We start from the raw sequence: 24,372 nt of genomic DNA, 5'->3' as shown, positions 1-24,372 counted from the left end.
TTCACGTTCTATCTCCACATATTGCTGCAACGCCGTCTCTCCCTCACTCGTTCTCTTCTCCAATTTCTCCATCTCGACCGCTCCATGTCTCCCTCTTCTTCTCCATCTCCAGCTCTCCTACTCCATCTCCATTTCCCAAAATAGTTCTCTGTAAGTACTCAATTTCTTTTTTGCATCTTTGTTTTCATTAGTCTTCAAGGAAAATCCTATGTATTGTTCTTGTGATTCTTTTGTTTACATTAACATCTCCCTCTCTCTACTGTCTCTATTTCTATGGTTCTTGAGGGTTTAGAATTGTTGAATGACTGTTAAGGTTTTATTAAAAGATTGTTTAAGGTTTGTCAATTTTATCAAATACTCCAATTTCCCAAGCCATGAAAATGATTTTGAAGCCGTAAAATAGAGAATATTCATAGTTCCTATTCTCAAGGTATTTTAATAAAAGTTTTCTTTCTTTTAACGTGTAGTCTCATTGTTGGTCTGATTTCCTTCTGCCTTCTCATTGATCATGGAAATATAGGTTTTCTATTAGGTGTTTGATGCTCTAAGCTTGGTGATATTTTCCACAGAGCAATTCAGGTAACTATTCCCTTCTCTCTCTAGTTATTTTTCACAGAGCAATTCAGGTAACTATTCCCTTCTCTCTCTAGTTTAAATCTAAAAGGTGCGCATTGTTTGAGAACGGTTATTTTTTCATACTTGTTTGAGATCAATCACCATGTTTGTTTCTAATTAAATCGAATCGACCGGTCACTCAAATAACTTGTGAAATCAGGTCTGAAATGAGTTTTTTTTTGGAATTGAACTTCATTAATAGGCCAAAAGGCTAATGAGAATTACATCATGAAGTTGAAAATTAAAAGACACAAACCAAAACAGACAAACAAGTAAAGTTATGCCCACTTGGGGTGCCTCTAGAGCTGTCTGATCTAACTGGTGGGCTACTTTTCTAGTGCAGTCACAACTAACCATTGTGGGTAGTTTTATAACCGTTGCTTCTTCCACCTTCTTATCTTCTCGCCGTCAACCGTTGGCGTGCAGATCTCCGGTCTGCGCCTCTTCTTCTTCAGCCGGATTCAACTTGAGTCTTCTACTACAAATTATTATGATGTGTCCCAAAAAATCACAACTTTTATAGTTTACGGATTAAACTTCTTGGGATGAACTTTAGGTTGTGACTGATTCTGGTACATTGGTGGAGAGAGTTATAAGTTGTTGAAGAAACTCCCAATGGTTGTCCATGATCAAGCACTCGATCCTGACTAAATACGAAAACAACAGAAGGATCCTAAAGATCAACATAACTAGGCCCTAAAGACCAACAAAGAAAATAACCTTTATTTAGAAATGAAGAAAGGAATCTGGCAAAGGAAAGACCCTTCGACGGAGAAACAATGAAATTCCCTAGAAGGTTTACTCTGGACAAGCAGTTATGGAGAGTGAGGAGAGGTTTTTTATGAGAAGTTGTGTTGGTCTGAAATGAGTTATCCCCATGTTGTAACTACTTACCGACTTAATTATCATGATTGAAACTTTATAAAATTGAATTATTTAGTGTTTGTTTGTTTTTAGTACTCACACGTTCATCAACCTTGTTATGCAGGATATACATGGAGTTTCGAGAGGCCAAAGAATATTTTTGATGAAGATTTAGGGTCACTAAGTAATATACATGTTCCGCATCTTTAAATATAATTTTTAAAACGTTTTTTTATGTCATGTTGACATTTTGATATAATGTTTGTGTTGAAGTGGTTAGTATTCGTTTGGCTGAATGGATGTGAATTTTTTTTATCTCTTTTGTGTATTTGAAGTAATTGTGGTGAAGGGTTGGGCATTCTGCCAGTTCAAAAATGCGGGTGGTGTGGAAAAAAATTAAATATTAGTAACCGTTAGAAATACTTATTAACGACGACTTGCAAACCGTCGGTAATGAATAGCACAACGACTAAGGTGTCGTTTGACAACGCTAAAATAAGTTACTTTTTTACTTATTTAAGTAGAAAAGTAAAAAAGTTAGTCTGGTAACGTGAACATTTTCGACTTCACTGAAGTCGAAATTTGACTTTCTTTTGAAGTTGAGATTTTTAGCTTTCGACTTTAAAGTTAAGTAACCTTTGTCAACACATGCATGAATTGTACTTTACCAAATTTTTTTCTTTGTTTATTTTCGTTTCGCCACCACAACTAAACATCCATCACACTATTGTACCGCCACCAACCACCATTATACACCTCCACCACACCTCAAATCTCCACCACCACTGTATCTCAACCACCACCCTCATACCTCCACCACTACCGTACCTCCACCACCAATGTGCCTTACCACCACCGTACCTCTACCACCACACCTCAAATCTCCACCACCACTGTGTCTCAACTACCACTACCATACCTCCACCACCATTGTACCTTTCCACCACTGTACCTCCACCACTACGCCTCAACCACCACCACCACCACCACCATCACCACTGTATCTCAGTACTTGCACCACCACTCGTACCTCCACCACCACCACTATCCTATACCTCCACCGCACATCCACCATTCCCCCACCACTGTCGTGCCTTCACCAACACCATCCCCATACATTCACCACCATCCCATACCTCCACCACCACAACCGTCATACCTTCACCACCATCGCTGCAGCCACCACCATCATACCTCCACCACCACCACCAACATCACAACCACCACCAACATCACAACCACCTCTTCCAAAAGTATAATCAGGAAAATCATAAATAAATTATATTGAAATCAGGTATCTCTATGAGAAAAAAAATATAAAAGTAAATTACATTACCAAACTAACTTTTTGACTTTTTTATTTATAAGTAACATTTTCGCCAAACATACTTCTGATAATTTTTTTTCTTTTTAAAGGTAAAAGAACTTCTACTTTTGGTTGCCAAACGACACTTAAAATATCTGTATCCTGCTGAAAATGTTTAAAACTTAACGACGGTATTTTACTCAGAAAACCCGTCGCAAATGTTTAAAGCAGCAACAACGGTGTCTAAATACCGTCACAACGTTCGTCGCTAAAAGTATTACCGACCTCACTTGTAGCGACGGATATCCTACCGTCAGTGTTATTTTTACCGACGGTTTTTTTAATTAGTGAAGATGTAAAACCATCGTGAGTACCCTAATTTTTTTGTAATGAACCAATAACTAAATAGACTTAAAGTCCGACAACGTAGATCCTAAAGGCCTACAAAATCTACTTTATTTAATTAGTGCCTAAATTACATGGGATGAGTCTTATTTTGAGGATTTATATGCCCTCCAAAGGTAGGAGCCTATAACCATACATGGTCCATTGAAATTAACCGAGTCAATTGAGTTTGGGAGGCCCCAATAACAATTTCGGGAGATGCCTGTAAACTTCCCTATCCTACTTTTTCTTTTGTTGAACTTCCCTATCCTACTTTGTTCTTCAAGATCAAATACGAATTTGTTTTCTTCCCTAACCAAGTTTTTTTTCTTTGTAGAAACTTATGTTTCTCGTTCATACGTGTGAGATTGTTCATAATGTATTATGACGATCTTTATTGCATTCGGGACATTAATATAGCAATATGAACTTGCATATTAATTCTATGTCAAAATATATATTATATTAAATACACATTGTATTACTATTCTAGATTTAAATTGTGTCAAGCAGACTAATGAAAATAGTGTGTTCCGACGAAGGCAAACTGATGAAGAAGCTAAACTGATCATGAAGATATGACATTACAAAGTAGTAATTCATATTGCAATATTTTTATTGACAATTTGTACTGTAATATTTTAGCGAAGAATGTAATGTTAAATTTCCAAATACCATCATAAAACACAATTGATTATATATAAAAAGATCGGTATTTTTAGATGTTTGACTAAGAACTACATACTGAACGCGTGCAAGAGACAAATATTTTATATTTTTGAGATATTTGTGATTTTAGATCTTTGATAAATTAAAACAAAACAATACAATGTGTAATGGTAGCAAACAACAACACACATTCATAAACGTTCGTCAACAGTTGGTAGCTCAAGTGGTTCCAAGGTGTTTGACATAAACTCCAGAAAGCCCTGGAGGTCCCAGGTTCGAATCCTAGAGAAGGTGGAATCTTTTGTTTATTTGAATTGTGATTATTAGGGTATAAATAATGGTGGCCAATACGCGGACAACCGTTTTTCTTATATGGACAACTATCTTATGTGGACAATGCAAAAAAATTAAATTTTTATATGGACATCAGTTTTTAAGGGGACAACTCTCTATTATTTTCACTCAAGTCCCCTTAGAATCAGATGTATTATTTGATGACCTCCCTCTTTCTCCATAAACCCTAGGTTAGTTTAGTCTTCATCTCTTCTATTACTTGTTCTTCATCATCGCCCAAATTTGTAGAGAGAAAAATTCCTTGGAGAAGCATTGGTGGTTATGGCATCAAACAAAGGCAAGGGAGTTGTTGTAGAATCTTCCCAAAGACAAAGGTTAGAACCCTAAAACTCTAAAACAAACCATGAAGAAGAAGATGGTACTGATGGCAGAGAAAATCAGAGAAGATGTGGAAGACGAAGATGGATCTGTTGGTTCCGACTCTGAAAACGATGGTAAAGAGGAAGATGAATATGGTAATTCGGGTTGTGCAAAAATATGGCATAACAAAACATCACTTGCGACGAAAATCTGGCATAATCAGAAAACTTGCCAGATTTTAGTCGCAACTTAGCTTCTGTTATGCAATATTTTCGTCGGTTTTATGCGAAAATATGGTATAACAGAAGCTAAGTTGCTACGAAAATCTTAAAAATTGTCCGATTTTTCCAGATTTTCGTTGCAAGTTATGTTCTGTTTTACCTCATCAATGTCATTAATGCCTATTATAGAAACGTCCGGAAAAACTTCTTCATGTGCAGATTGAGGGATTTTGTCTTCTTCAGCCATCTAGGGTTTGATAAAAAAAATGGTAGAAACTACAGTTTACTTTTAGTAGAAGTGAAGAAAGAAGAATAAGACTAAGAAGAGATTTTGTCTTCTTCATGCATCTAGGGTTTGATAAAAAAAAATGGTAGAAACTACAGTTCACTTTTAGTAGAAGTGAAGAAAGAAGAATAAGACTAAGAAGAAGGAAGAAGATGAAGAAGAAGACAATTTAGGTTTTCAATCTTTAACTATTATTTTTGTTAGTAGTCCACATGTTACTAATTATTAGTATTTAAGACTTTATGGAGTTGTCCCCTTATTAAATCAAAGTCAACTAAGTCAAGCATAGTTGACTCGCATCGGGCCCGAAAATAGTTGTACATATAAGAAAAACGGTTGTCCGCGTATTGGCCACCTAAATAATGTAGTTGGGCTTTAGGCCATTGTTTAGTTGAGCTATATGTCCGGTTCTGTTAGAGTTTGAGTCGACGGTTATTGAGCTTATCACATCTTTGATGTATCAATGCCAAATGTAACGACATACGTTGATCGTGGGTGGATTGCCTATTATTTATTTTCCTGGAAGAAAGATACGTCATTTGACATGTTTTTCACCTCCGACCTCGTATCATTCGAACGTGGGTGGATTGCCTATTTTGGGATTTGAAATGAATTTTAGCCTAGTCGACCCAAAAGAAAAATAACAAACACAAAGAGTCCCTCTAGAATTTTGGGCTCAAGCCAATTTGACCATTATCAATGGCCTGTAGGACACAAATTTTTTGTTACAAAAAAAAAAGCTAATGTTTTATTTTTATTTTTGGAACCTCAAAAGTTTTCACTTTTTTGAACAACAAATTTTGATTGATTTTAAAGTGTTCTCAAAGTTGTTTTAGGGTATTTTGTAGAAATTTTGAAAAAATTCTAGAGAGGATACTCAACCAATCAACTGAATCATTCTATTTTTTTTTTTGTTAATTAATTATTTAAAAACCTAGTTTTGATTTGATTTAAATCTGTTCTTATTTTTGGCTATTTTGTCGGGTTTTTGAAAATAAATTTTAAAGAGAGAAACACCCTTTAAGTTCATTTTACTTTATGCAATCTGGTGCAAGCCTGTTGTTATCTTACTTTCTGATGCAACATGTTTCAAGCGCATCGTAAATTTTTGTAAGCTTATTGCAACTTGTTGTAAGCCTTTGCAGAGCCTTTTGCAAGCTTATTGCAAATTTTTGCAAGAAATTGCGAACCTTTGCGAGACACTGCAAACAGTTGGCAAATTATTGGAATTCTTTCAAACAATGTACAAGTCTTGGCAAATAAAGCCCAAGCTTTTCAAATGAACGTGTAAGCATTTGCAATCAATGTGCTAAGTCTTTCCAAACAATGCAAAGTCTTTCCAATTAATGGACAAGCATTTGCAAACAGTGTGCAAGTCTTTGCAATCATTATGAAAATAGTTCCAGTAATTAGACAAAAAATAAAAGCATTATTTACACTTTCTACAGTGGCAAACTAACTTGCGAATCTATTGTAAACTTATTTTAGTTGTTTGCAAACGATATTCACACCATTTGCAAAGAAATAAACAATAATGCAGTGAGAAAAACTAGTTTGGGTTTTGGAGAAATGAACGAGGACTTTGAAATATATTTCAAGAATCAACAATCAACAAATTTCTCAATCTACTAGAAAGTAGATTATAAATTCAACATTCAATATATAATTGAAGAATACAAAATTTCTTGAAATCATTTATCATGTTTATTTTAGACTTTTGAAATATTTTCAAATTCTTGAAGAAAAAATGAAAATCTCTTGAGAATCAACCCAAATATCAAAAAATGAAGATGTCTTCAACTTGTTTTTCGTTTTAGAGAGAGGGTGGAAACTGAAAATTAAATTATTTTATCTCTGAATGTTATTTTAATTTTTTACCACATCAGACAATTCACAATGATACCCTGGAGAATTATTTTTGTTGCAAAGACCCTAGAGAATTGAAAGCTAGAAAACATTAACGTAAATATGGGCCGCTAGAAACTAATTTAGGTTAAATTTGCCCAAATTCCCATAGACAATAATAGAAGCCGCCTATGGAACTTCCCATGTTTGCATACTCAATAAGAATCAATGGGGGAGCACTTCCTGAACACATGGAGAGATTTTTTGAGGAGAGAGAGTGTCTCGAGTGACGTCAGCTAGGGTTTTTCTCTTTCTCCTTTTCATCTTCCCCCTTCAACCTCCTCTGCGGCGCAATTACTGTTCATCTCCCCCCCCCCCCAATTAGCTCGTTTGTCTTGTAATTATTTCGGCAGTCTAATCATCTATCTCGGGAAGTAGCAGCGTTTATCAGATCCGGAGCAAAACATCATTTAATTTTATCATCTCCCTAATTAATTGTACCTGCACTCATCGAGGAAAGTGTGAGAAACGAACAGTTTGTTTGAGGATCCTCCCCAAAGATCTCGTCGCTCCTCTTTCCCGAGATCTGAAGCAACAAGGATTGGGTACATTTCCCCTCGAAGTTAAGACAGGTCAGCAGGACCCAACGTCTCGGCTACTCAACCGTCAAGTCCAACCGATTATCCTTCCAGGTACAAAGTTTTTACTCTAACTCTCTTTCCTCCCTCTCTGTATCTCTCTATCCTCTTCCTTCTCTCTTTCGTCTTCCCCTTCTCTTCTCCTTTTTCTCTCTCTAGAATGTGGTCAGTCGTCATCGGAGCTCGAGAGTAGACTGCTCTGGTGGTGACCTCCCCCCAATCCCCTTGCATGCATCATAATCATGGTTTTTTGGTGGTTTCTGGTTATCGTCCTTCATGGTTTGTCCTGCCCCCTCTTCTCTCTTCTATTAAGTTTCCAAACTCATAGTTCCGAGTCACCTTCTGTTCACTCAACCACTTTCTCTTTCCTCTTCATCCTTACACAAAATATGGCCTCTCAATCTACTCTCACTTCCCGTGGTCGCCTCTCCATTCGGTTTGATAAACCGTCTACTAAACCAGAGTTGCAACCGATCCAACAAGGTTTTGTGGCTCGATGGTGCAACCCTTACGAGTCCTCTCTCAATTTCATCAAGAACCTGTTGTATCCACAGTCTCGATTCTTTAGAGATTGTGACTATGCTCTTACCCATGGCCCCATCAACACATTCCTGATTAAACCTAAGAGTCTTTTTGTCCTTAATGCTCTTAATTATGGGAGGCCCTGGATTCTTAGGGGTATGCTGCTGGTTCTTAAACAGGTAGAGTTCCCACTAACCGAAGCTTCAGATGATCTATTCTATGAACCCTTCTGGTGTACTCTGTATCGGATTCCTCAATCGATACAAAACAAAACTGATCTCGATGCGATTTTTGAATGTATGGGCAAGATTATCCAGATTTGCCCTCGTAACTTGGGGTGTGTTAATAATCCTATCATTAGGATCCAATTTCTATATGATGTTCGATCCCCTCTGTTCGCGGTTATTAATCCTATCTTTAATGATACGGTTTCGGAGATCAAGATAAGCTATAAGAAGTTTCCAGGAGTAATCTGTCATCACTGTCGGATTGTTGAGCATCCTTTGAACCGTTGTCCCCATCCACTTCAATACTACTTCTCGGGTGAAGATGAGGAGTCCGACTCAGACCCTATGGATGATACGATGGATGATACAATTCTAGTGTCCCCTGATCCAGTTGAGCCGATTTTAATTGCCCCACCTCCATCTCCTGTTCATCAACCCACTCCACCTCACCTCCTGTTCAACCCTACTGGTAAGCGTAATCGTGATCAAGTAAGCCACCACTCCATCAGTTCCTCGATTATTCAGTTGAAGAAAATCAGTTTCAATCCATGTTCTCAGATAACCAGGAAACCCAGACTCTTCTTGAGGAGTCTATGATCTTATCTCAGAGTTTGAATATCTTGGTGCATGGGGAGGAAGGGGATGGTGTAAATCCATCAGCTCAGACTACCTAGTTCTTTCCTTTCTGTGGTTGGCCGTGTTTGGTTATTTTTCTTTTCTTATTAGTCTGTTGTTGTTTTGTTTCCTTTTTAGTTAGTTCCTGTTCTTGGGTATCTCTGTTATTTGCCATTTAGTCTGGTACTAGTCGCCATAGAGCTTGCCTCGGTTCTGTGGTTTCAGAGGCCTTGTTGGAGTCTCTTCACTGAGTTGTCCTTGACTCGTGATTAGAGCTCCCTTTTTGGGTTCTTTGGCAACCAGTACCAGCTAGGGGTGGCCTTTTTTGTGGTTTTTTGTTTCAGTTATGTGGTGTTGATACTTTGGTCCCCTGTCTTTGTTCTGTTATGATTATCTTATATTATGTTGTGGTTTATGTAGTATTTTAGTTTTTTTCCTTCTTGTGTTATCTTTTGTTTTGTTTCGGTTTTATAGTTTTTTTGCCTTTTCTCCTTGCTTCCTCTTCTCTCTTCTGTTTCTTCCGAGCTCGATCCTCTTCTCCCGGTCTCTGCTTCTGTGCTTGGACTTTGTGGGGGTGCCTCTAGATAGTTTGCTAGTCCTACCTATACCAGACCTTGTAGGGGTGCCTTTAGTTCGTTTTGATGGACCAACCCAAACCAGACCTTTCTATTTTAGCCTGGAACAATCGTGGTTGTGGGCAATACTTAAATAGATTGCATCTTTACCGGCTTATTAGGAACCACAAACCTAATTTTCTCTTTCTCTCCGAGACCAAGGCCACGACAAACCACCTTAATCAAATTCTCAAACTCCACACTAATTATAATCTGGTGGTAGTTGAACCAAAAAATAAAGCGGGAGGGCTGGCTCTGTTTTGGACTAAGGAATACGATGTTAACACTATTCATGTTAATGACAATATGATTCACACTAGATGTACTCATAATGATCATGGTAATAGTTTTGTCTTGACTGGCTTCTATGGAAGCCCCTATCGAAAAAACCGTATGTCCCCTTGGATCTCCCTTAATAATCAAAAGATTGAGTCATCAACCCCTTGGGTTGTCATAGGTGACCTCAATACCATCTTACACCCTTCGGAAAAAGAAGGTGGGCGTAGTGAAATCACTAGTCATGTCACTAAAATCAACCAGATGATTAATGACCTAGGTCTCAGGGACGCGGGTTATAAGGGCACCACCTTTACTTGGACCAACAGACAATTTAAAGGCACCCTCATTAAAGAAAGATTAGACAGAGCCCTCACGAACCACTCCTGGCTTATGGACTTTCCTTCTTCCCTTGTTACTCAGCTGCCAGGAGTGGGTTCTGATCATATTCCTATCCTTCTGACTACCTCTGCTATTGCTAATCTTGGTAAGCGCCCCTTTAAATTCATTAGAACTTGGATGTCCCATCCGGATTGTGGTGATTTCATCAAAGGTCACTGGTCTCCCACCCTCCAATCTATCCAACCGAAGCTTAACCACTTAGCGATTAATCTTGCTAGGTGGAACAAGCTGGTGTTTGGCCACCTTGATACCAGAATTCGAATCCTTACTGAGGCCATTCAACAAGCGGCTAACAGTCAGGATCTTCACGATTTAAATCAGCAACTGGAGGAAGCCTATAATCAGCTTGAGAGTCTTTGGAAAGAGAAGTCTAGAAATGACAATATCAAGCTTGGTGATCAGAATACCAAGTTTTTCCATGCCAAAGCGATTAATCGAAATCGAAAGAACCACATCACCGCTATAAAGGACACTAATGGTACTTGGGTTCAGGAGGACCTGGATATTGCCAACACCTTCTCTACTAATCTCCGTAGTATCTCCACCACTTCTGATCCGATTATTTCTGAAGAGTTACTTGATCTCTTCTCTAGTCAAATCCAAGACTCTTCTAATCTTGCTCTTATTAGTGTTCCTTCGGAACAGGAGATCTATGCTTCCGTGAAGTCTCTTAAAGCGAATTCGGCTCCTGGGCCGGATGGTTTCCCTCCTCTGTTCTACCATACTAACTGGGACACGGTGAAAATGGATATCATCAAACTTGTCTCGGATTTCTTTTCTCATACTATTCTCCCTGAGCAGGTCAACCACACGCATATCTGTCTCATCCCCAAAACCAAAACCCCTCAGACCACTTCAGACTATCGTCCCATCAGCCTGATGAATACCACCTACAAAATCATTACCAAAATCATGGCTAATCGTCTCAAACTTGTGCTTCCTGATATCATCTCTCCCTTTCAAGCGGCTTATGTTCCCGGTCGACAGATTACGGATAACATCATCATCAGCCAAGAGATCGTTCATTCCTTTAAAAATACTAAAGGATCGAAGAGCTTCTTCGCGCTCAAGCTTGATATGTCGAAAGCTTTTGATCGGATTGAGTGGAGCTTTTTAGAGAACATCATGCAAAGAATGGGCTTTCACTCCAAGTGGATTAGCCTCATTCATACTTGCATATCTACATCGACTATGGCTGTTCTGATCAACGGTCGTCCCGGTCCTACCTTTAATGTTAGTAGGGGTATTAGGCAAGGTGACCCTCTTTCTCCTTTCCTGTTTGCCCTTGCGATGGAAGGCCTCAGTCGCCTTCTGGAGACCAATAGGGCTTCCGTACCTTTTCAAGGAGGGGGTGTCTATAGGCGCCTCCCAAAATTGCTATAGGGGCATCCCTCTTTAGGCGCCTCTCCAATTGGCTCAAGAGGCCCCCCCCCCCCCCCGAGCACCCCCCCCTTTTCTTATTCTTCTCTTCTTCGTTTGTTGTTCTTTCTCTCTCTACGAAGAACCCTAACCCTAGCAATGTAGATGAAAACTCAAGGGAGAATAAAGAGATCCAACCTCATCACCATCGTTCTTTGAGTTTTTTTTGTCCCTTACTCACCAACATCAAGATCTATTCTTATGAGCATTTTATTTCCCATCTCAAATTATTTTTTCTCCAAGAATTTCATGGCACTCTTTATTTTTTACATTCACATAACCATCTTCACGATTCCTACAACAACCTAGATTCAATACAATAAAAAACCTTAGGAATCAATCCAGATTCAATCGAATAAAACAGCCTCCTATCTAATGTTCATCTCTTAAAAAAAAAAGTCTTTATTTTCTTTTCTGGGAGGGTTCGGACTTCTCAGTCCGAAACGTAAAGCAAGATGTCGGACTGGTCTAGTCCGAGCCCATTCGAACTGTTCAGTCCGACCCACTTGGAGACTGGCCCAGTCCGAAGCACTGTTTTGGGCCTCGGACTATTCAGTCCGAAGGGAGGCGCCTAAAGATGTCGGGAGTTGACCACAGTCAAACTTCATTAGGAGGCGCCTACAGTACTTTTGAGAGGCGCCTTTAGACGCGCCCTTTCAAGGATTCCCCATCCCCAAAACCAACATCAATATCAAGCATCTTCTTTTTGCAGATGACTGCATCATTTTTTGGCAGAACTCCCTTGTTAATATTAATTCTCTTCAGCATATCCTGGACACTTTCTGTTCAGCTTCGCGCCAGATGATTAACTTCACTAAGTCTACTATCTTCTTTTCGAAGAACACTCATCCTAAATTCAAACGTATGATCATTCGTAACTTTAAAGTTCATCAGTCCTCCAATATGGACAAATACCTCGGCACTCACCTTTTTATAGGTGCGAATAAAAGGAAACTGTTCTCTTCCCTCACCACTCAGATTCAGAATAAACTTTCAAAATGGCAGGCTTCTCTCCTCTCTCCAGTTGGCCGCTCTATTGTCATCAACACAATAGCAGCGGCTGTTCCCCGATACCAAATGCAATGCTTTGCCCTCCTTAAGAGTATAAGCAACCGCATTAAAGTTCTTCATAGAACTTTCTGGTGGGGAAAATCTAAGTCAATTCATACCATTAACTGGTCGGCTATCTGTCTTCCCAAGAAATTGGGAGGTCTTGGATTTCGTTTTCCGATCCTCGACAATCATGCGTTTCTGAGCAAGTTAGTTTGGCGCCTTCTCAAAGATCCTGGCTCTCCTTGGGCTAATATTCTTAAAGCGAAATACTTCACCAGTGATCACAAACCTAAAAAGGCAAAGAATCATCACTCGTGGTTATGGAAATCCATCTCCAAGCATGTGGACAAAGTTACCAAGTTAACGTTCTGGGATGTGAATAAAGGTACTAATATTAACATATGGTATGATTATTGGATCCCTAATCATCCTCCTCCTATATATAACACTATTAATAGTACCCTCACTAAGGTTTCTCAACTTATAATCGATAACCATTGGAATACGAATATAATAACCCAATGCTTTAATAATGATATATGTAACTCTATTTTGAGTATAAACTTACAGGAACAACTAGACGATACTGCAAGATGGACGCTTACCAAATCAGGTAAATTCACCATTAAATCTATGTATTATCATTTACGTACGGAACATTATGACTATGAGACTAAGGAATGGAACTTCATTTGGAATCTTCCTATCCAACCAAAAATCAAACTATTCCTTTGGAAATGTTGTACAAACAGCTTACCAGTTCGAGGTAAAATTGGGCAGTTTATTGGCCAAAATTTTGAATGTGTTTACTGTCGAGCCCCGGAAACTTTGGTTCATGCTCTTTTACATTGTGATTTGGCAACAGTAGTATGGTTTCATTTTAGTATCTTTTCAGGCAACATTACTAATCTTATTGACTGGATTATTTCATGGAAAGATATTGATGAGCAGATTAGTAGTCTTTTCGCTAATATTCTTTGGCAGATTTGGAAAGCAAGATGTGACAGATGCTTCTCTAATGCGAAAATTCTTCCCATGATGGTAATTGATCAAGTAAATAGCACACCGCACCTCTTGAAGAATCATTCGCCATCTCAACCAATTGAAAGGAATAACCAATGGTCTCCTCCAAAAGCTCATTTCATTAAGATCAACGTCGATGCCTCCTTCCTGGATGGAAAAGTAATGGCGGGGATAGGATGCATCATGTTCGATGATCATGCAAACTTTCTCGCAGCTTCAGCATGTAACTATAGAGGTCAAAATGCAGAAGAATGTGAATGTTGGGCTATCGTCAAAGCTCTCCAATGGTCGACATTTAAGAAAATCGATTATCTTCATATTGAAAGCGACAATAGTAATATCGTACATACTCTCAACGGGGTACAAGCCGATATTGGTTGGCAAGCAGGCAAGCTCATTGACAAAGTGCGTCAACTAGAAGGAAAATTCACCAAAGTTATATACACTCACATCAATAGGACCGGTAACGCGAAAGCTGACATCTTAGCTAAATGGAGTCGCATGAATATGGGTACCTGGATTTGGCGGGCTCTATCGGATCTTCCAGAATCTTTACGTTCGTCTTTGTGTTAGGTTCTGTGGTCTTTGTTTAGTTTTTTGCTCTCAACAAAAACAAAATAAAAAAATAAAATAAGAATCAATGGGGTATCATACTTTTTACGGCCCTCTAACACGTTTACAACCCGTTGAGTTTGGCTTTGTACCGAACTGTATACAAATTTTGTTTGCTCTAATAAATTGGTAATCTTTTTGCGCACTAGAAGTTGGTGCTCAAGTCAATTGACATCTTTCAAAAAAGAAAAAAAAAAAGTCAATTGACTATTGTCTTTCAAAAAAGAAAAAAAAAAAAAAAGTCAATTGACCATTGTCAAGGTGCGTACAGGGCACTTTGGCAATAATAGACGGTGCGTATAGAACCTCCCATACTCGCATACACAATGATAATCACTCGAGCACTTAGGGTGTTCTCCAATGAATTGGAAATCCTTCTGCACACTTTAACATCAACGATAAATAATGAGGTATTGTTTTTTTTTTGTTTCTTTACAGTCTTCTACTAAGTTAACAACTGGTTGAGTCAGACTTCCTAAAAACTTATTTACCAATTTTTTTTTGTATTTCTAATGAATATATAACCGTTTGCACACTATTCATCATTCAAGTGATTTTTCATGTGAATTGTAATTATTGTTATAAGATGATGCGGATCAGCTTTCTGCACTGTTAGTGATATTGTCGTTTTGACATTTTTTAGTTTTAGAAGGCCTCTTAAGAAATTGTGTTTAACCTCTTAAGAATATCACCACACTCCGTCTCACCACCTGTGTGGGTTTGCTTTAAACACAACCTTCCAAAACCACATCATAATAGAGCGAGTCGTGCTGATAACATGTTATAGGATTATGCAAAACGTTTTCTGGACTGCTAGTGATATTGTCCGCTTTGGCATTTCTGGCATCACGGTTTTAAAAGACGTTAATAATAATAATAATAATAATAATAATAATAATAATAATAATAATAATAATAATAATAAATCCCATGTGATTAAGTGATTTTCGTGAGCTATATGGTGTGGTCCAAGGGTACCACAAATTGCCCTTATTCCAACCCAAATTCATGAATCTATATGATTGAGATGATTAAGGTACAAGCCGAAACTCAACAATGGTACTATCAGTCGGTTCTGCCTTCAACACTCGAGCAAAATTTAACTTTCAAATTAGATCGGCAGACTCTTTCTATCATATCTTCTTTAGTATCATACTAGGATATATCCCGTGCCCTAAGGCACGGTCATTTATATCAATCAAATGTTACAAAATTTATTTTATATTTTACTGAGAGAGGGAGATTTTTGTTAGTTATTATTTTTGAGTATTACTTTTTTGTTTCTTTTCTCTTAAATTAGTTATTATTTTATTGAGAGAGAGAGAGATTTTAATTTCTTTCTTTAACCCTTGAAATTTATTTTGTTTCTTTTTTTCTTAAATTAGTTATTTTATTTCTAAGAAGGAAGAGATTATTGTTTTTTAAATAGGTAACTTTATTTCTACGAAAGACTATATTTTAAATTTTGAGAAGGGCTTCCAAACAATATGCATAATTAAATAAGGATGTTTGTCCCAGTCATCGTTTTCCCTTCTGTTTTATATAATAGATATGTTGAGTGGTGCTTGTTTGGTAGTTTTTTTTTTGTTTAAATTTAACTCGTCCTAATCGGGAGGGACGGAGCCATGAGCACACTAGGCTCCAGCGTGGGGTCATATAGACGCCTCCTTTGAGAAGGATATCATCCGACATTATTTGGCCCAGTGGTAAGAGTAGTTTTTGTGCGTATATATAGAAGACTCGGAGCTAAGCTTTAACTCCGTTAGAATTTTTTTATTAATATAGACTACGATATAAGTTAGTCATTACATGACACTGATAAATCATCAAGATGCGTTAAGCACGATAACCGCCTAAAATAAATTAGGAATGAAAGAAGCCTAAAGCCCAACAACATAAGAGCCTAGAGCCCAACAAACTTATTACTTTATTTATATCTTTAATAACCCAAGTTCAATTAACCATGGATTCCACCTCCTTCGAGAATCGAATTTGAGACCTCTAGGATTTTTGGATTTTATGTCAACATTATCAAGGCAACCAAGTGTTGACTTGACTTCATTATAATCGGTCCCCCTGATTTTTTGACTTGTTAAGAGTTTAGCCCCGTATTTGTCTAATGCTTTAAAATAACCCCGAAAATCACATTCCTCAATATTGACCGACTTGCCGAACATACATGTGAAATGCATCGTTAAGAATGTAATGTTATCACTGGAAATTACCTTTAAATAACACTTATATATGTATTAAAAACATTATAGGTAGAAACCTACTTATAGTGACTTTTGTTAAATCTTTTTGGCTATCGTGAAGTTAGAGCTTAGTTCTGTGTAAGTCGAAATCCTGACTCCGTCCCTGCAAATCGGCAAACTAAAAAGAAAACAAAATAAACTTAAAATCAATTTTATTTAGGGGTATTTAGCGATACCCCCTCATCCCTAATGTCCAATTAGGGATGCCCCTTTTTTAATTGGATAATAGGGATGCCCCCTTTTTTGTATTTAAAAATACAAAATTATCCTTTTCTTATTGTTTCTTTTTTGTTTGATATCTTATACCTCTTCGATGTTATGTTTATCAACTTATTTTCGTTTCTCATAATTTTTTTCTCTTATCCATCTTTTTCTAATTTATAATTTACCAACAACATTTATCGAAAATTTCAAATTGATAAATCACAACGACCGACATATTGTATTTTATTTTCTTCCCTTTCATATCATTACGACCGACATAACATTCTAACTTTGACCTTCTCGTGAATTTTTCTATCTAGATTGTAAATTCACGACTAACGTAACACTCTAATTTTGCCCGTTCTAAGAATTTTGAAATCTCATTTGCAAGTTCATTAAGTAATTTCATTTTAATTTTTTTTTTTTTTACTTTTTGTTGGAATCATAATCTCAATTTCCATTTGTATTTTATGGATGATACGAGTTATAATTAATAAAACGAACAATAAATATCAAGAGGTCTTCTTCAAATGGGTAACGAAGATCAATTTTATCGTAAAAGAAAAAACAAATGGAAAGTTAAATTTTTTCTTAGAATTTACGATTTTTATTTCGAATTGTTGTGATTTATCAATTTTTTAAATTTTTAATAAATTTTGTTAGTAAATTAAAAAAAAGATAGATACGAGACTTGTCATAGCATCTTTAATAAATTAAAAAGATAGATAAATTTTTAATAAATTTTCTTTTTTCTTAATTTCCAGAGAACACAAATAAGAAAGTTAGATAGCATCTTTTGATGTATGTGAGTCTATATGAAATAGAAGAAATTGTGAGTTCTGACTATGGAGAAAGATAAAGAGACCGAGAAGATAGTTTAGATAGAGGAATGATAGCCGAGAGAGATAAGGGAATAAAGAGAACACGTAAATATCTCATTTGTTTAAACAATGTAGTACAAGGATATATTGTATGTGTTAAATCTATTTACAAGCAAAAAGATAAATTTGATAAGTGCTCGACTTATCAAGTAACAAATAGATAACTACAAACGTTATTGGTCTACACAGTGTAGACGGGAGAGATTGAGTGGTCGCCGTTCGACTCAACTGCTCCATAGGTCGGCTGATCGATTGGTTTTGTAGTCTTTAATAGTCTAAACAACAATTATTAAAAGAGGAAGAGGGGCCAGCGGATAGAATATAGAAGGTTGGTAGGTATGGGTGGACGACCCACAGTAGGTTCATGGGTCTAGGTGTTCTGATTCTAACAACCCTACATACCAAAGGCATTAGCTATTCTAGCCAGGGTTGCTTGGACCCTCCCCTAAATTAAAATTTATTGACACAGCAATAACTACGTCTTTTACCGATACTTTATCGGACAGGGGATCACATAGGGTACCTTAGAAGGCGCCTCAATCCGTAAGGCGTTAAGAGGAGGTATTTATAGCATATTGTGTTGGCATCAAGTGATTTGGTCCCAATCGTTAGTCTAATTTATATCTTAATTTCAATATGAAGACGACAGTCATTCTCACCACACTTTTTATTCTTGGAAGATAAACATGTCTGAAACAGTCAACAATCTTTAGTTGGAGTAATTATCAAGTTAGTTTTCATCTTATAGATCAGGAGTCGGAGACGCGGAAACCCCTTAAACCATGTAGACTTTTCAAAAACAAACATGCCCAAATAGGAAACCCCACCCAAAACCTGACCAATAATGTGAAAATTAATAATACATTTTGAAGTGGGAATCAATTTACTTGCAATAAAACAAAGGCATAGAAACAGTTAGTATGAGAGGGGTTGGACAAATTGATGACTACTGCACAATTAACTGTTTAAGTGCACGTGGATGGACCATGATCCAGGTTATGGGGGTCCATAAAATTCTTTTTTTTTTGAAGGGGTCCTTTTCTTTTGTTGAAATATTGAAAGGGGTCCTTAGAAATATATTACTAATAATTTAGTTTTGGATGGAGGACCATTTTATTTTTGAAGGTTGGATGGAGGACCATTCTATACTCCTAAATATATCATTATACATCTTTACATTTATTGAAACCTAGCATTGGGGTCCTTAGAAATTCTTTTTTTTTTTGAAGGGGTCCTTTTTCTTTTGTTGAAATATTGAAAGGGGTCCTTAGAAATATATTACTAATAATTTAGTTTTGGATGGAGGACCATTTTATTTTTGAAGGGGTCCTTAGAAATATATTGCTACTTCATCTAACATTGGGGTGAGAAGGAATGATATACCTCAGGAATGCTGCCTATGTGATGGTTTTCAGATCGAGACTACAGACCACTTGTTCGGCTCGTGTCCAAAACTTCTACAACTCCTTCAACACACAGGAGTCCCCTTCCTGCAAAATATGGGGGTAGATCCAATCATTAATCTGAATAATTTATTAACTGATAAGGTTTATACACAAAAAGATTGGTGGATGTACACTTATCTTTTGTGGGGATGGTGGAATGCTAGAAATCAGTTTATCTTTAATGGTAAGCCTGTCCATTTAGATCGGATCTGGTGGAACCTTCAGAATAATCTCAGGTTTGTCTTCCCTCTTCCTGCTACTATCTCGACTAACTCTGATTTGCAGCCTCCTCTCTGGTTTCCTCCACCCAATGGAATCATTAAGATCAATGTAGACGGGTCTTTCCAGGATTCGAGAGAAGCGGCAGCGGCTATAGCAAGAAATCACGAAGGATTCACCATTGATTCATTAGTTGCAGAGTATCATCCTCTATCACCCCTCCATAGTGAACTGATGGGTATTAATCTAGGGTTAGACTTGGGAGAGAAGTTGTGTCTGGAAAGCTTTATACTTGAAAGTGATTCTAGGGTTTCAATTAACTTGGTGCTGGACGGTCCGGATGAGGTTCCTTGGCGGCTACAAAACACTATCCTTAACATCCGTGGAAGGCTAAGATTGAAACACGTGGAGCTCATCCACTGTCCTCGTCAATGCAACCAGGAAGCGCATATCCTTGCTCACGACAACTCAAACCTATGAAGTTGGAATATGGAGTTGCTCCTAGTTGTTAAATTCAATTACTGTTTGGTCCTCAGTTTTATTTTGTTTATATCGTTTTCGGACTAAAATTGTAATTCTAATTTGATAAGTAATGAATATTCTCAAAAAAAAAAACCTAGCATTTCTTTTTTTTTTTCAATACAAAAGAAACCGGTAAACAAAGATGTCCCAAGCTAATTAGCACAAAAAAGGAACAATTAAATTTCGACTAACAAGCTATCAACTAGTCTGAATGTAGCGTCGGTTAGCTTGTTGATAGATGCCTTCTTTGATTGAGTCGATTTTAGGAAATCTGTAATACTTATTCCACTCCACATTTAGTTGTGATGCTAGGACTTGCGAGTAAATAGATTAGGTTTAGACTATTTCGGGAACCTCTTATTTCGAGAAGAGAAACAAATAGTATTGGAGTATAATACAAGACTAGGAAGCAGGGGACATAAACCAAACCCCCCAAAATTCTGTATTGATTAAGGGAATTGCTTACTTTGCAAAACACATCTTCCAACTACCAACTACCCACATCCAAACTATGTCTCTGGTTGTAAACAAAAGAAAAACCGTATGTACAAAAAACATCTCGTGGTTCTATCCGTATGTATAACAATCCTTTGGTGTAACAGTCGGACACCTCTCTAAAGCCCATAAGGTCGTGATATCGAGTTGGTGGAAGCAGTTTGCCACCAAGATTTGTCTCATATAACTTAGGCAATATATAAAGTAAATATTGTAATAAATTTGTCGAACGTTTAGGCCTCTTTCATATTGTCGGGCTTTAGGCTTCTTTTATTATGGTTTAAATAAGACGGTTATCGTGCTCATCACATCTTCATGATGTATCAATGTCTTGCAGCGACTAACGTAGATCGGAGTCGATTTCTCAAAAAAAAATTCGAGCCATATTGACAATTTAAAAAAAATTACAAAATTTTATGTTGGGATGGTGCAGCAATTTCGTTTAGAAGGTTGACCGAATATGAGATGTTATTTTTAAGAGTCGTTCATCGTTTAACGGTTCAAATTTTCAAAAAAAAACTTGTTACATCATGGTTCGGGCATAAAATTGGTTAAAATTTTTTGTGAATCTATCATTCTCTAATTGGTGTATCAAACTTGGGGGATCTTGCTGACACGTTGTAACAAAAAATTTAAACAAATAGTAGAATTGAAGTATATGGAAATTGGTTGAACAGTCTCATTCATATACAACATTTATGAAGTACCATGACTTATGTCAATTTACCATTATAGTGGAAGAACAAGAGGCAGACTCAAGATAACGTTTTAAATATTCTATGAAATATAGCATATACTTTGCACCCATAGAGTGGTCTAGCTGTAGGTTGGCCAAATTGGGCAGACACATTCTTCAATTTCTAATTAATTAGGATTACTGACAGATTTCCGATAATTTGGGGGTTAGTTATAGACTACAAACTACCACGGTACAAAATGATTCATAATTGTAAAGTTGTGGGTTCGAAATATGAAAAATTTGGTGTGAAAGAGCTGATGGCCAGTTTCCGAAGGAGAGGAAAGCCCTACCTCATAAGTTAGATTTTTGGGTGAAAGAGGTCGAAGACCACCCAACAATGGTATTGAAGTTCCAGAATGTAATAAATAAGTTTCAGTCTAATTATATGTTAAAGTAAAACTAATCTATTAACAGCATCTTTAATGCAACACTCAAACTCTAAAACTTAAAGTGTCACATGAGATTCCTTTTGTTATAAACCATCTCTGATGCAAAACTTAACTTAGATCTCTAAAATGAGGTGGCAATAGTTATTTTAGACATCGTTAAGAGGAATTTAGAGTGTCCTCTTAAGGATTTCTGAGTGTCAATTATCAATTAATTTTATAGTCAAAATACAAGTTTTTTTCGTGTGTGGCAGTGGAGAATACATTCTAATAGAGTATCTCTAAATAACAAAATAAGAAAGAACTATTTAACGATCTACTTTTCACACGTGACACCTAATTTTTTTAGAGTTTTCTCGAGTGTTGCATTGAAGATGTTCTAAGCAGGATGTATTATCTGTTGAGATTATCCCACATTGGTTGTAGAAGAGGTAGATCCACAAGTGGAAAAGCTAAGTTTGGCCCTTAAATTAGCTCTAGGGGTGAGAAACTTCAAAACCACCCAAAACTCTCATCTCCAAAACAAAATTTATGTGAAGAACAAAACCTAAAATTAATGATTAATAGTTCCAAAGGAATAGAGAAGGTTATTGAAAATCTTTATTCATGATAGCAGTTCAAGCTAGGCCATCAATAACATACATTTTCTAGATCAAAGTATTTGGCAGTTAAGCACTTACTACCATTACATAATATAACCAAGACAAGAACTAGGACTAATTCACTCTCTCTTTCTTATCATCCTCACAAGTGATCAACATTAATATAGACATGATGATGATAAATGAAACCCTAGCTGATCATCTAAGTAGTACTACTTCTACCACCTCGACCGCCGGATCCGTTACTGCCGACAATAGAAAGCAAAGCCTTCTTCATAAACACCATTGAATAACAACTAGTAGAAGTATTGTGGTGCCCTTTACTACTAGTAATACCAAATATTGAAGTAGGTGATGATGATGATCCAAACCCAGAGTCTTCAGTATCATCTCCTAATCTTGAATCAAAAGAAGAAACCGAACTCGAAAATCGTGTTCGTTTTTTTAAATTGTTGTTAGATGGTGTTGGTGGTGCAGAAGAAGATGTTGATAATGAAGAAACTGATGATGAAGATGCTGATGAAAGTGAAGGTGTAATACTAGGGTTATGTTTTCTTAAACTAAGTTTTGGAAAAAGGGTATCTAAAAGATTTGATTTTGATGTTTTCTTGGTAATGGTATTTTTCTTGGAATTAAGATAGTAAGAAGGAGGAGGTGTAAGAGGTGGAAGATTGGTGTTAGAAAAAGTGTGTTTTGGTGTACCTGGTTGAGATTCCCACATAAATGGCACTGAACCAGCAGAAGCAACTCCATAATAAACCCTAGATGAGTTAGAATTAGTTATGGAGTTTTCTTTTGATAAAAGCCTTGAGTAGAACTTATCATTTTCCTTGATTTGGAGTGACTTTTTTGATAGATCAGAACTGGTTGTAAGCATATTGGGTTGGATAAATTCAATGGGTTCTTTCTTTTTTAGGGTTTGGAGAAACTAGATTTATTGATCTATATGATGGAAATGTAGATCATGAAGAAGAAGAAGAAGAAGAAGAAGTAGGTGATTTCAGCTAGAAAAAGCTCAAGGGGTGAAGAACTTTGGCAGTAATGAGAGTTAGCTTTAAGCTAGGTCTTTGTTACAGTTGAATAATTTAAAGCAATGTGCATCGATCTCATATATATACAAATATATATAGTATATAGGTAATAAATGCCTTTTTATTTATTGACTTCTTTATTATAAGGTTTATTGGTTTCTCAAGATGGGTTTCATATTAGTTTAATTGATAATCAAGACTTTGATTAGTTTTGATGGAATAGACCGGCCAAAACCTAACTCTTAAAGGTTGGTCACTTGGTTCAATCCATCTCCAACTTATACTCAATGATATGTATTAAGATTAGGTTTGTATATTATTGCATTACCTCAAATATTATGAACTTTTTCATGAAAACAGAATATGTAGTGTAAGTGCAAATATATTAGTTAAAAATGACAATGCATACCATACCTATCAGATCCATATCCAATACTCAAATTTTATTTTGGAACTTAACTCAGACTAAATTTACTATTCGCTATTTTTTATCTGTTGAACGATGAACGATGACCGAGTAAAGTCAACAACGTTGCTAGCCTAGCCTACAACGTTCATCTCTAGGTCTGACTTATTTTATAGAAAGTTGTTAAAATAAACAATCAATTATACTATTGAGTTTCCAATAAACTAGATAATATTTTGAATTTTTGTTAATCTCTTTTGATTAATTTATGATAAATGCTCAACATGATGGTAACCCTCTGACTTATTATTAATTAAACTTTGTTTACTTCCATTAATTATTGAATGTGAATCTTCCTAATACTTTAATAGTTCTTTTTCTTCTTTCTTTAATATAGTTTATGCTGATTTTAAAATTGAATTAATTATTGAAGTTACACATTACCATCTAAGACTTCCCTATTGATATGAAAAGACCCCCCACATAAACATTGAAAAATGATGCTCTTCCCGACACGTCATCCGGCCGGGTTTCAGCCGGGTTCCGTACCGAGAAGTCTATCACGGTTGACATTGAAAAATATAGAAACATGAAAGTGATCAGCCCCGTAATCTTTAACCTAGCCGACCATTTGAGTAAGCGAAATTTCGATACCCCAAATGGTTCACCAGAAAGCAAAGGGAAATGAAAGATATAATGGAATGTGTGGACATAATCTGGCCTTAACACTTTCCAACTTCTTCAAATTGTTCAATCCTAGACTTATTAGGATGGAGATCTAAGAAAAACAAGACGAAATGACTCTATATCAGGCCTTAATGGGCAAGCACTGCACTGAAATATCGGTAGATTCTTCCATTCTTTTACATGAGTAACACCTATTTACTAATATAATACTTAGATTCATCAAACCATCAATAGATGGAATTTTGTGAAGAATTG

The 24,372-nt window shown here is 36.6% G+C and overlaps 1 protein-coding gene across 1 annotated transcript; it reads right to left on the bottom strand.

Annotated features, from left to right (window-relative positions):
* Window positions 1-21,969: 21,969 nt before the first annotated feature.
* On the bottom strand, window positions 21,970-23,088 carry LOC147549906 (uncharacterized). Its single transcript, XM_086672122.1, has one exon. The coding sequence runs from the start codon at window positions 22,868-22,870 to the stop codon at window positions 22,196-22,198; it is 675 nt and encodes a 224-aa protein (XP_086528248.1). The 5' UTR covers window positions 22,871-23,088; the 3' UTR covers window positions 21,970-22,195.
* Window positions 23,089-24,372: the final 1,284 nt, after the last annotated feature.

The sequence above is a fragment of the Eschscholzia californica genome, unplaced genomic scaffold, assembly GCF_041429995.1.
Source record: "Eschscholzia californica isolate CP2 unplaced genomic scaffold, dmEscCali1.0.p SCAF_3, whole genome shotgun sequence".
Classification (NCBI taxonomy): domain Eukaryota; kingdom Viridiplantae; phylum Streptophyta; class Magnoliopsida; order Ranunculales; family Papaveraceae; genus Eschscholzia; species Eschscholzia californica.
The sequence above is the reverse complement of the archived record's forward strand: the minus strand, read 5'-3'. Positions and strand labels throughout refer to the sequence as shown.